This window comes from Schistocerca serialis, chromosome 3, assembly GCF_023864345.2.
Source record: "Schistocerca serialis cubense isolate TAMUIC-IGC-003099 chromosome 3, iqSchSeri2.2, whole genome shotgun sequence".
Classification (NCBI taxonomy): Eukaryota; Metazoa; Arthropoda; class Insecta; order Orthoptera; family Acrididae; genus Schistocerca; species Schistocerca serialis.
In genome coordinates this window covers 976,163,615-976,177,804 of record NC_064640.1, presented here as the reverse complement: position 1 = coordinate 976,177,804, position 14,190 = coordinate 976,163,615, and the positions used below count along the sequence as shown (strand labels likewise).

The 14,190-nt window shown below is 44.5% G+C and overlaps 1 protein-coding gene across 3 annotated transcripts in view; it reads right to left on the bottom strand.

Annotated features, from left to right (window-relative positions):
* LOC126471413 (succinate-semialdehyde dehydrogenase, mitochondrial) overlaps nt 1-14,190 on the bottom strand; it is a 227,289-nt gene that overhangs the window by 128,071 nt on the left and 85,028 nt on the right. For all 3 annotated transcript variants that reach the window (XM_050099545.1, XM_050099547.1, XM_050099546.1), the window contains exon 3: nt 9,806-9,976. In XM_050099545.1, the coding sequence (XP_049955502.1) occupies nt 9,806-9,976 (171 nt within the window). The remainder of the gene's footprint in view (nt 1-9,805; nt 9,977-14,190) is intronic.

The window sequence follows — 14,190 nt, the reverse complement described above, 5'->3', positions numbered from 1 at the left end:
GTTACATAGTTTTCGCGTAATGTGCAAAAAACCAAACAATGCCCCAAGCTACAGGCCACGTGGCCGCCCGGCAGAGACCATCCCACCAACCATTGCAAATCTCGCGCGGGCACGCTACGCGCTTCCGCGAATTGCGCACCATGTAGTGTACTTGCTCTCCACAAAGCAATCCTTGCATACTAGAAATATTCATCTAGTATCGGGGGTTTGTACCGTCACAATACCCCCACTTGCTAGTGCATGCACACAGTAAATGCAGTAAGGGAAAAAAAAAAAAAGGTGACCAACCAGTCACGTTTAATTAGTCCTAGAATGTTAACAGTTTACTTGGCAATCTAGTCAGCGGTGGCATCACCCTAAACTAAGTAAAATTCCCTATGTATTTTGTGCCCCACAGCAAGAAATTTGTAACATATCTGTAAATAACCCCAATCCAAAAAATATCTATTTCCTTAACTATGATTCCAAATTCATGTCTGCAATGTGTGTGCATGTGTATAGTACAACAGGCCTGGCAAAGCAAAACAAACACAACCAAATCTAACAAAATCACAATAATTTCGATATTACGCACACCACACTGTTTCCAATCAATCTAATCACTTTGGAACACATATCATTTATCAATTTGTTTCACAAGCACTATCACTTCTCACTACCTAAAATGTCTTCCAGGGATGCCCCCAGACTAGATGTAGGGTCACAGCTCTCTACTCTCTACTCTGGCACTATTTCCTGTCCTCCGACTAGCCACTTTATGGAGCACTACCAGGGAACACAAAATTCCCAATGAAAATCTCATATACACACAAGTTTCCCCGTTTACCATAGAGTGGTCCAGCCTCGACCCATTTTCATGCAATCCAGAGCTGACACAGCTAAGACAGTATTTCAGGTCAAACCATCACTAAGAAACAGGCTAGATCAGCAGCTGGGTAGTTGTGCCCACCAATCTGTTCCCTACTAGATTAGAAATGCCCACATGTCACTGAGGCAGTACTGCTTGGTGACAAAGCCTCCATAATCAAAATGATACTGATGATGTGGCAGGAATCAAACAGACTTTAAATAATATCTGACTGTTGTCATGGCTTGACAGCAGAAACTAAAAGAAACTTTACTTGATTATTACAGACCATGATTTAAATTCCAGGGTTTGGCAATGTTTCCTAATAAAAGACTTAATCTACTTTTAAAAATCTCTATTAAAATTCACCTACACATTTTGTTAAAATATCCTCCATTCATATCATCTAGCCCAAACTGAGACTACAAGCAGCAAAATGAACTAACATTAATTTTACAATCGCCATGCTGTGTTGCTTACCCTAATATTCAGTCCACCAACTTGACCCCCACGCACCAAAGGAAGATTGGTGTGTGTACATACAGAACCCAGTGCAAAATATGTTCAAGTTAACAATTACGGCCCCAAATTTCTCGAACAACATAAAACCTTGTGCTGAACCCCCCATGCACCAAATATTAAGCAGATTATATATATAAAAACAAAGATGATGTGACTTACCAAATGAAAGTGCTGGCAGGTCGACAGACACACAAACAAACACAAACATACACACAAAATTCAAGCTTTCGCAACAAACTGTTGCCTCATCAGGAAAAAGGGACCATTATATATATATATATATATCAAAACTTACTAGAATATAAGTCGTTCACACACTTCATGGTCACAACCTGACTGGGAATTTCATTCTGTAGCTGGCCAACATTTGCCGACGTTTCAACATTTCTATGACTCTGAGTCTAATACTATATCTCTATGTTCTGTGATAAACTTCTTGGGGAAACCTTTTCATGATACAGCTTTATCTGTGCTAGGGAAAGATTTAAATTTTGCACCAATTTGTTTGTTGCGAAAGCTTGAATTTTGTGTGTATGTTTGTGTGTCTGTCGACCTGCCACTTTATGGAGCACTACCAGGGAACACAAAATTCCCAATGAAAATCTCATATACACACAAGTTTCCCCGTTTACCATAGAGTGGTCCAGCCTCGACCCATTTTCATGCAATCCAGAGCTGACACAGCTAAGACAGTATTTCAGGTCAAACCATCACTAATATATATATATATATATATATATATATATATATATATATATATATATATATATAGCACAACAGTTATTCAGACACAACAGTACATAATTTTTACTTCTCCAGAAATTCTTATTAGGGTCATGAGGCTTCACCCTGAGTATATATTCAAAATTTACCACTCTCCCAGGTCTCTCTGGGAACACATCTTCATTCTCTACCAGTGAATCATACAGTTCTCCCCTCTCACTTTCACGAATACCCTCTGTCTCATAGACCTTCCTTTTCATCTCCTCAATCCCTACTTCATCCAACATGCACTGGGCCATGTACAAGCTTGCCACTAAATCATCACCTGTTGCATTTACAAATTTTGTCTCCTTTATACATCACCCAACATTCAATTCCAATATCTGTCCCCCCCACAGTTAATGTTTGCCCCATATTTATTTAAAAAATCTGTACCCAGAACCATACTTATACTTAAATTTTGAATCACCAGGAATGGGTGACTAAACAACTCTCCACCAATGTTTACATCTGACACAGCCTCCTTCCTCACTGGCTTGCTGTAATTACCAGTAGCATTTTTTTTTAACCCTTCTGACCGGGAATCCTACCATTTTGTCATTCCTGATATAATTGTAGACAACCTCTGTTATCCCATTGACTGTACTACCTGTGCCCACCAAGGCTTCTTCACTGACTTTAACTATCTGAACTTTAACTATTGGTTGCACCTTCTTAAAATTTTTCTGCTTGAGCTCTACTTCTGCTAAAAGATCCTCCTCCACTTCATTACCACAGTACTTTTCCATAGTGCATACCTGCCACCCCCCCCCCCCCCCTGAATGATTCTATTTCATTATCCCCTTCAAATATTATTTCAAAAGCATCTTTGTGTTGTTTATTTTCTAAGCCCAACCATCCTAATTTTCTGGCAAAACTAAACTTCTCCTTCTCCCATACCTTTGGTCCCAACTTCTGTATATTCTTAGAAAAATCCACCCAATCACTTGCATCAGAATCACATTCACTCTTCCCCATCCAACCAGTATTCCATTCAGCCTCTCCCATACACCCATACTACTCCATCCTCATACACTACTTAATTATTCACCTTTTCAACTTCATCTCCCTCGTCACACACTAATTTTCCACAATATGTAACCCTGCAGTTACCCTCCACAGCACATCCTACCATTTCATTTATCAAACCCCCCCTTAAACCATCAAATTCCTTATCCCTATCAAATATTTTCTTGAGTACATCATAATATGCGTCATCCTCAACATTTAACTGCTTTAAACTGTTCACATAATTGAATTTCCCTACTGTCCAATTTTCTGGAGTGTATTTTTGAAACCATTTGGCCTTGCTACCCAATCATTTAAGTTCAATTCAGATTCCCCCTTAGTTCTCCACTGTTCATCATTCTTAGTTTGCTGTTTAACCCCATGTATGTAAACACTAGCACAATTTGTTTCATCATGTTTCATGGATTCAGATAAAGCTTTCCCCACCAAAACATCACTTGCATTACCATCCTGCACATTACAAACACTTCCACCAGACATCTCAGAACCAGCCCCCCCTGGCTGCTCACAGCTAACCTCATAAATTTCACGATACACTCTGGTACATATTCATTTATCACTACATCAACAATAGGCACTATGGCCCCAAAATCATTACCATCATCTACAAAACCATTAGTTTCAGGCACCTTGGCCCTCTCAGAATTAACATTATCATCCACTGTATCCGCTTCCATTGCATACAACTCATCAAATTTCTTACTATTACTTTCACACACACTTTGGTCATCACAACAGCCATCTATACCTTCAGACAGTGCCTTAGTCCCTGACCTGTTGATAATGCTGACCAAACCAATATTATCTTTCTCAGAATTCACATCCCTGAACTCTTTACAAAAAATATTCTCAGCATTGATTTCTTCCATTTGGGCCTTTAAACCCCTACCATTCTTCCTCTTAAACGTTCTCCTTTTGCCATGCTCCATGCACCAGCTCCCCAATACATTTTCACCATTTAAAATTGCCTCCACACCACAAATTCTTTCCTCTCTCTTACTTCTATAATTATTGTCATACCCCTTTTAGAATAACCACCCCTAGTCTGATTATAATTATTGTCGTTCCATCTCTTGGCCCTATTGTTTGCAACTTGTCTTGTCCCAAAGTGGACCCCATGTGAGACAACTCTTAGTTTAAAGGATGCTGTCCCAATTGTGTGCTGCTGTTCTGTCACCCTCTTCCAGGTCCATTTCCCAGGATTGGCCTTGGTTCATTTCCCGTATCACTGCCCCTAAAATCCCTTTGACTGTGGCTTTCTTCATTATATCTTCCCCCCATTTCCTCTACAATGTTCATTTATATTTCTGTCCTCATGATGGCTCTGATGATTATCTTCTCAATTCATATTTCTTCTCTCCCCCAGATCCCTATGGTTATTCCCTGGATTGTTTCCCTTTGAGCCAGGCCTATAGCACATAGCCTGCTCCATCCTCTCAACAAAGTCTAAAAACTTTGCCACAGAATCAGTGGGGCAATGTGTGAGTTCCCATTGTAACTCTTCAGGTAGTCTCCTCCTTAAAGTACATATTTCTGTGAACACACCTAAAGGCTGATCCAGATGTACTAATTTATTCAACTCTTCCTGGCAAAATTCCCTCATAGTTTGTCTGCCTCCCCTGTACACAGGTCAATTCAAAAACTCATTTTGCAACCTACACTGCTTATTTTTACTCCAGTATTTGTCTAGAAACATTTGTCTGAATATTTCAAATGAAATGAACAGACCCTTAAATTTGTTAGCCCATGTCTGAGCTGAACCTCACAGCATTGTCTTTACAAATTTTACTTTTGCCTCATCTGACATCCCAGGCAGAAAACAGTCCTTAGAACTGGCCAAAAAATCCACAGCATGATATCTGTTTTCACCTGAAAATGTCTTTCCACTAGGTGCCAGCATTACTGGACACCCAGCATGACCCGAAAAGTTGTACAGTTCTATCTGGGTAATTTTGTCATTTACCTTTGAGGTGACAGTTGCCATTTCCTTTATGAGATCATCAGCTGTGCTGTCTAATTTATTTATCAGCACAGCTTTTGTCTCATCATTGCTAGCCACTATTTTCACATTCACTTCAGCCAAAGAATACCCTGTTGCCTCTTCTCTGTCATCACAATCTGCCTTCCCGAATCAATTTTGCCCCTCAACTCAGCCTCAACCGCTGCAACCTTGGAATGCCAGCTCTCTCTTTTTTTTTTTCTAATCTATTATCTAATTCAGTCACAATTTCTTGTTTCATTGACCCCAACTGACTATTTATTTCGCCCACATTAGTCTTCACAGAACTTAATTCGGAATTTACTGAACTTAATTTAGTTCCAAAATTAGTGTCTAGACCACTTAATTTATTATCCATATCAGTTTTAAATGAACCTATTTGGCTACTCATATTTTGGAGAAGAGCAGTTAATTCTTTAGACATTACAGGGATACCGATTTCCTACGCTCTCTGAGGACTTTGTGGTTCACCACCACTCCCTGACGACCCGCAATCATTAAGCGATTTTTTAATTTCGTGCTCAATTGTCCTGGCTAGCACAAGAATTGGAAAAAAAAAAAAAATTTGCGCCTGCTGTGATCGCTCATCTTTCTGGAGAGGCTGCATCGGTCTCAGCGTTGCTGAAGAGGCTGCATTGCAGAGCATAGTCATGGTTGCATGTTGCAAGTCCGCTAGACAGCCCATCGCCCGGTTGAAAATCGGCCACACCCTCACTCTGCTGGCGCTGGCTCCAGGTCCGCTGGTACTCAGCTCGATCTGCGCTGCATGGCATTGTCAAATGACAACAGAAGGCGCTCACGCGATTAACCGAAACACACGTTTCGGGGAATGTTCATGCTTCGCCTAGTTCTCTAGCCTTCAGGCCTAGTTGCCTAGCACAATGCCCTGACATTGACAGGAGAGACAGCTGCTTCCAAGTGGACCGTGTCCTTGTCAGCGGTTGTCCCCGACTCCATGACCACCTCCCTAGCAACCTGCGTTGCCGCGTCGGCCAGGGAGGCAGTCATTTGTGTTGCCTCGTCTACCCCCATACTGGCGGGAGTCAGCGTCACATCCAGTGTCGTGCAAGACGCGAGGTACAGGGCGACCCTCAGTTGTGTCACCTCCCGCCGCGTCTCGTCTAGTTCCACTCTCAGGGCCGCCCTCTCCACCGCCATGGCGGATTTGAGCGTGGTGATTGCATCCTCGTTTGCTTCCTGGACGAGCCCCCAATTGCGACGGGGTGGTAAATAAAGAAGTGTGGTTGAAGCATTCACCAGAATGTGCATATACAAATGTTGGTTAAAAAATGTTATTGCAAATTTTGGCTCTCACGAAAGTCTCAGAGAATGATTTCCACACTTGGTGCAATAGTACACTGTTCCACACCCGTGCTTAGTTATAGTTTTTGAATTAATATTTACGAGTACAGTTTATGCTAGGGAATGAAAATTAGGCGATTATTATAGCAAAATCAGTTTTTCACGACACAGTTCAATCGCTATTTATTGGCACTGTCCTTTTCTTTCACACAATGAAATTAGCACTGGTGAGGCGGTTTATAGTTTTACTTTAACAATAATTTGACTCCAAGCCCCCAATAGCAGTAATGTAGGCTTCTATAAACGAAAATTACTCTACCAATTCAAATAGAACCACAAGTCCCACTGTCCTCTTTGTACTAACAGTTTTCGCGCGAATTCACAGATCACCACATGTTCACGTACGATGACGTATACCTCGTAATTCGCACTCACACAAATAATCGTAGCACTTCCATTTCACTAATTATATGCTTGCACACTTGCACTATTAAACCATACTCCTTGTCAAAATAAATCGGCGCGAAAAAGAATTCTCAAACAACCACACAGCCCACCCTCCAGTGGGGCTTGCTCGCCACCCACCCTCCAAAATGACTGACCAGCGACAGACCACTGGCCGCTGTCGCTATATTGACGGGCCTGCCTTGGCCCGAGGTGTAGGAGTTTAAGTGTGACTAAGCTATTCCTCCTCAATTCCTCGCTGTTAGGGATGTTTTTCCTCAGGTTTTGAATTGGCCTCTGGTTATCTGTAAAAGAAAGAATTATCTGCCAGATGCCGGCGGCGGCGGCTTCTTCTTCTTCTTCTCCTCCTCCTCCTCCTCCTCCTCCTCCTCCTCCTCCTCACTCGGTTTCCATGGGCATCTCCTCTGTCGTCCGCCTTTCTGCAGAGACAGGAGAGACGGCTGCTTCCAAGTGGACCGTGTCCTTGTCAGCGGTTGTCCCCGACTCCATGACCACCTCCCTAGAAACCTGCGTTGCCGCGTCGGCCAGGGAGGCAGTCATTTGTGTTGCTTCGTCTACCCCCATACTGGTGGGAGTCAGCGTCACATCCGGTGTCGTGCAAGACGCGAGGTACAGGGCGACCCTCAGTTGTGTCACCTCCCGCCGCGTCTCGTCTAGTTCCGCTCTCAGGGCCGCCCTCTCCTCCGCCATGGCGGATTTGAGCGTGGTGATTGCATCCTCGTTTGCTTCCCCCAGTGCTTGGCGGTAAGCGCCCTCATCGTCTTTGTGGCGCAGCCCACTTCCCCTACTGGAGTAGGAGGGTGGGGTGTCCACCTTTTCTTCTTGTGGGGCCACCTCTTCGTGTGTAGTGGCCCCTTTCCGCTGCTTCCATGTCTTCAGATAGCCGCAGCTGTGCGAATTTGCGGCGTGTGAGCCGCCACAATTTACGCACGTTGCCATGGTACTTCTTGGTTTGTGCAAGCCGCCGCAATATACGCACGTTGCCGCAGTACTTCTTGGTTTGTTGCAGTTTCGGGTGTTGTGCGGTTTCCCACACTTAACACACGCAACCGCACCGTCGCATTCCCTGGCTATGTATCCCAAGTTATGACACTTATTGCAGTGTAATTGTGCCACAGGCTTCTGCTTCTTCTTCTTCTTCTTCTTCTTGTTGCCGCAACCGTTGCTCCCGACTACGTTTAGCAGGAGCTCAACAGCAGCAGCAATCTTGCCTCTTCCTCCATTCCTACATCCCGGCATGGCATTGGCATGTGCGAACGACGGTAATGAAGTGAGCCACAGTGAGTCAAGCAGTGGAGTGGCTGACCCCTGGCCAAGGTGGTCGCTCACTTATATAGGCTCAGATGTCCACCCCCCTGGTTATTTAAGTACCAATCTCACCAGTTAAGGTTACAAATTTTGATACATACATCCCTCGACAGAAATAAGTACACCATCGGAACCGCGCTAAAAGTTACATCTTATTTACTATGTTACATTAATTTCTAGGATTATTCTATTGCCCGTGAATCAAGGTTTAGTTTTTGCAAAATTTCACCACTTAGCGCAAATTTGTTTGTTGACATCTGTGCTGCAAAGTTTTAACACAGAACTGCATATAGCACCGTTTTTAGACATAATCTATAGCGATCTACACACTGCACTGCTCAAAATCTTCATATCTATAATAATTAATTAACTATGGGCAATAAATGTTAATAATAATTTGCAAACAATGAAAACTATTGCAAGTTAAGTGTATAGTATAACTTAACTAGTTTAAAAAACGGGTGATGCCACCCAAAATATTATACAGTGTCGTTCTTTACCTCATGAATTTTCTATTGAATTTTATAAACAATTTTCCCTCAAACTTTGTTTATTGCCCTTTACGGGCTTAATTATTTATGAATCTTAACATATGACTACGGCACTCGATCCGCTATGATGAAACATTTTTAATGAGTGCTCACTCATCTCTGTAAGTTGTTATTTACTATTTTTATTAATCTTTCAGTATTCGTGATATTAATCAATTTTGAGGTCACTATAACTTTTGCGTCTCATGATTTGAAATAAAGATCAATCTTTCAGAAGGTGCATATTGCTGACCACTATCCACTGCTGCATTGCTCTTCATCGTAAGTTACATAGTTTTCGCGTAATGTGCAAAAAACCAAACAATGCCCCACGCTACAGGCCACGTGGCCGCCCGGCAGAGACCATCTCACCAACCATTGCAAATCACGCGCGTGCACGCCACGTGCTTCCGCGAATCGCACACCATGTAGTGTGCTCGCTCTCCACAAAGCGATCCTTGCATACTAGAAATATTCATCTAGTAATGGGGTTTTGTAATGTCACAAGGCTACCCACCAGACAGTAGTATTGCATGCATTCGGCACACAATCTGGTCAGCCATCCCTGCCTAAAGTGCACACCCGCATGCGTGCGATTGTGGAGACTACAACCCAGCAATGAGACTACTCACATCTCAGCCCTTTTAATTTCTTACTCTAGACTGTCATTTTTTCCTTTGTTATTATGATAAAACACAAACTGTCAGACAAGCAGCCGCCTCTACCATTTGAACACATTCTACTACACTGAGATGAAGGGCCCAGTGCTGTTTGAAGCAGTTGAGAGACTGTACTGAAACTGAATGCAAGAAATTTTTTCCTAAACATTAACGGTATATTTTGATTTAAACCCATTTTGTATACATAACCCGTCTAACAAATTCTGAATATGCAATGCATTTCACATCAAGTGGCTTAATGAGCTGACTGCCTTGGTTTTTCCTTCTTTTTTTTATTTGCAGCTGTATCTTGTTGACATAACAAAGATGTGATGCAGAATTGAAAATTAAAGATTACAATTGGAAATTATCACAGACTTACATGTATGCGTCTTGCTTCTTCAGAAAACCATTCAATAAATGAATTACCATATAATACTTCATTTAGAGCTTCTTTCAATGGCTTTCCTGACTCTGCTGTAATAATCTTGGCTAGTTCTTCTTTACTGTTATCAACAACTTGGTACCATTTTCGAAGGAGGGAAGACCTTTCCTAAAGACAGAAAACACTTTTTATAACACCAGATGATGATGATTATTATTATTATTATTATTATTATTATTATTATTATTATTATTATTATTATTTCCTTCACTTTCTCAGACGTTAAGTCCGGTTAAAAATGGAGTGACGCGGACCTTGATCAAGCGTCACTTCCTTTTAACTGTACGGTATGTGTTATATTGCATTTAGGAACTTTCGGGTAATTGAACATGTATCAATAATTATGGATTTCTGTAGTTGTATATATATGTTTGGATGTAGCTGTATTGCATTGATGTACTGGTGGATATTGTGTGGTATGACTCCTGTAGTTGATAGTATAATTGGTATGATGTCAACTTTATCCTGATGCCACATGTCTTTGACTTCCTCAGTCAGTTGGATGTATTTTTCAATTTTTTCTCCTGTTTTCTTTTGTATATTTGTTGTGTTGGGTATGGATATTTCGATTAGTTGTGTTAATTTCTTCTTTTTATTGGTGAGTATGATGTCAGGTTTGTTATGTGGCGTTGTTTTATCTGTTATAATGGTTCTGTTCCAGTATAATTTGTATTCATCATTCTCCAGTACATTTTGTTGTGTATACTTGTATGTAGGAACGTGTTGTGTTAAAAGTTTATGTTGTAAGGCAAGCTGTTGATGTATTATTTTTGCGACATTGTCATGTCTTCTGGGGTATTCTGTATTTGCTAGTATTGTACATCCGCTTGTGATGTTTTTTTTTTTTTTTTTGGTAGGGTTTAAGGGCGCTCAACTGCTGAGGTCATTAGCGCCCAGTCACTGGTGTTAGAGAACATGGAATCTGCTAAAACTCAAGGGGATGGGGGGACACCAGAAGGACCTGACAAAGATGCAGAGTAAATAAGTAAAAAGGTTAAATGTCTTTGGTCAAGCCAGTTAAAGTTATAAAACGCAGAATACGAGCAGCTGCTCGAGCATCATCAGCTAAAACATCCGGTAAAGTAGATGGCAGGGACAGGACAACACGAAATTGACTAAAACGGGGACACGACAATAAAACATGGCGCACCGTTAATGCCTGACCACAAGGGCACTGCGGGGCTGGGTCACCGGAGAGCAGGTAGCGGTGGCTAAACCGGCAATGCCCAATCCGCAACCTGGTCAGAAGGACCTCCTCGCGCCGAGATGGTCGGGAGGAAGTTGTCCAAGCAGTTGGGAGCGGTTTTACTGCCCGGAGCTTGTTTCCTTGGAGGGAAGACCAAGCATCCCACCACAACGACACAAGCCTCTTACATACATCCCCACGAACGTCAGATGACGGGACACAATGGCAGGCTGGCCGAGGCAGGAGGACTGCAGCCTTGGCTGCAGCATCCGCAGCCTCATTCCCAGGCACTCCTACATGTCCGGGAACCCACAGAAAGCTGACAGAACCGCCATTATCAGCGAAAGAATGGAGGGACTGCTGTATCCGTTGAATCAAGGGATGGACCGGATAAGGAGCCCCAAGGCTCTGAAGAGCACTGAGTGAGTCAGTGCAGAGTACATACAATGAATGGCGGTGGCGGCGGGCATACTGAACGGCCTGATGGAGAGCAAAAAGCACGGCCGTAAAGCTGGAACATTGGTCAAGGCGCCGGTATTTAAAGGTGGCGGCCCCGACGACAAAGGCACAGCCGACACCATCGTCAGTTTTGGAGCCATCGGTGTAAATAAAGGTGTGACCGGCAAGTCGAGCACGAAGTTCGACAAACCGTGAGCAATACACTGCAGCCGGAGTACCCTCCTTCGGGAGTGAGCTGAGGTCGAGATAAATACGAACCGGAGCCTGGAGCCAAGGTGGTGTCGGGCTCTCACCCTCTCTGAAGGTGGTAGGGAGGGCAAAATCCAATTGTCGAAGCAGGCGACGGAAGCGGACTCCGGGGGGCAGCAGGGCAGACACACACAACCCGTACTGAAGGTCGAGAGAATCGGCGAAGAAGGACTTGTAAGAGGGGTGGTCGGGCATAGACAACAGCCGGGAGGCATACCGACACAGCAGTACGTCGCGCCGGTAGGTCAATGGTAACTCGGCAGCTTCAGCATAAAGACTCTCGACAGGACTAGTGTAGAAGGCTCCGGTCGCAAGACGTATCCCCCGATGGTGGATGGAGTTGAGCCGGCGTAAGAGGGATGGTCGAGCGGACGAGTAGACGAAGCTCCCATAATCCAGCTTCGATCGGACTATGGACCGATACAAGCGAAGCAGGACAGTGCGATCCGCTCCCCAAGATGAACCACGAAGAACTCTGAGGACATTAAGGAAGCGTGTACAACGGGCCGCCAAATAAGAGACATGTGGAGACCAACACAGTTTCCTGTCCAACGTGAGCCCTAGAAACTTAGTTGTGTCCACGAATGGGAGAACAATGGGACCGAGATGTAAGGATGGCGGAAGGAACGCTTTATATCTCCAAAAGTTGATACAAACCGTCTTCTCTTCAGAGAACCGGAAGCCATTTGCCACGCTCCATGAGTAGAGGATGTCTAGACAACGCTGAAGGCAGCGCTCCAGGAGGCATGTTCGCTGGGCACTGCAGTAGATCGCGAAGTCATCGACAAAGAGAGAGCCGGAGACATGAGGTGGAATGCAATCCATAATTGGATTGATCGCGATGGCAAAAAGGGCTACGCTAAAGACGGAGCCCTGAGGCACTCCGTTCTCCTGGAGGAAGACGTCGGACAATACGGAACCCACACGTACCCTAAACTTTCGATCCGTTAAAAAGGAATCAATAAAAAGGGGCAGACGACCGCGTAGGCCCCACCTGTGCATAGTGCGGAGGATACCTCCTCTCCAACAGGTATCATAAGCCTTCTCCAAGTCAAAGAACACGGCTACTGTTTGGCGCCTTCGCAAAAAGTTGTTCATGATGAATGTCGACAAGATCACAAGGTGGTCAACAGCGGAGCGGCGGCGACGAAAGCCGCATTGGACATTAGTAAGAAGTCGTCGAGATTCAAGAATCCAAACTAACCGAGCATTAACCATGCGCTCCATCACCTTACAGACACAGCTTGTAAGAGAAATGGGGCGGTAACTAGAAGGAAGGTGTCTATCCTTCCCGGGTTTGGGTATAGGAATAACAACGGCGTCACGCCAACGCATGGGGACTTGACCGTCGGTCCAGACGCGATTGTAAGTACGAAGAAGGAAGCGTTTGCCCGCCGGAGAAAGGTGTGCCAGCATCTGAACGTGAATGGCATCTGGCCCCGGAGCAGAGGACCGGGACAGTGCAAGCGCACGTTCGAGTTCCCGCATAGTAAAGGGGGCATTATAAGTTTCCAGATTCAGCGAGTGGAAGGAAGGTCGCCGAGCCTCGTCTGCCTCTTTCCTGGGAAGGAAGGCAGGATGGTAATGGGCGGAGCTTGAAACCTCCGCGAAAAAGCGGCCAAAGGCGTTGGAGACAGCCACAGGATCAACAAGGACCTCATTACCTGAGGTCAGGCCAGGTACCGAGGAGTGGGCCTTAATGCCCGACAGCCGGCGCAGCCTACCCCAAACGACGGAAGAGGGAGTAAAACTGTTAAAGGAGCTCGTGAAAGAGGTCCAACAAGCTTTTTTGCTGTCTTTGATGACTCTACGGCATTGCGCTCGGAGTCGTTTGTATTCAATACAATTCGCCAACGTAGGATGGCGGCGAAAGGTGCGTAAAGCACGTCGTCGAGCACGGATAGCGTCCCTACAAGCCTCGTTCCACCAGGGGACGGAAACGCGACGTGAAGAAGAAGTAGTACGAGGAATGGAACGTTCGGCAGCATTGATAATAACAGCCGTGAGGTATTTGACCTGACTGTCACAACTGGGAAAATCGTGGTCCGGAAAGGTCGCCAGGGAGGAGTAAAGTCCCCAGTCAGCTTTCAGTATGTTCCAGCTCGAAGGACGTGGGGATGGGGTGTGGTGCAGGAGATGAACGACACAGGGGAAGTGGTCGCTCGAATAGGTGTCAGAAAGGACATACCACTCGAACCGAAGGGCAAGAGTGGTAGAACAGATCGAGAGGTCCAAGTGGGAGTAGGTATGAGTAGAGTCCGAGAGGAAAGTCGGGGCGCCGGTATTGAGGCAGACAAGATTGAGATGGTTGAAGACATCCGCCAAGAGTGAGCCTCTTTGACAGGGTGCAGGGGAGCCCCAAAGGGGATGATGGGCATTGAAGTCGCCAAACAATAAGAACGGCAGGGGAAGCTGAACGATCAGGTGC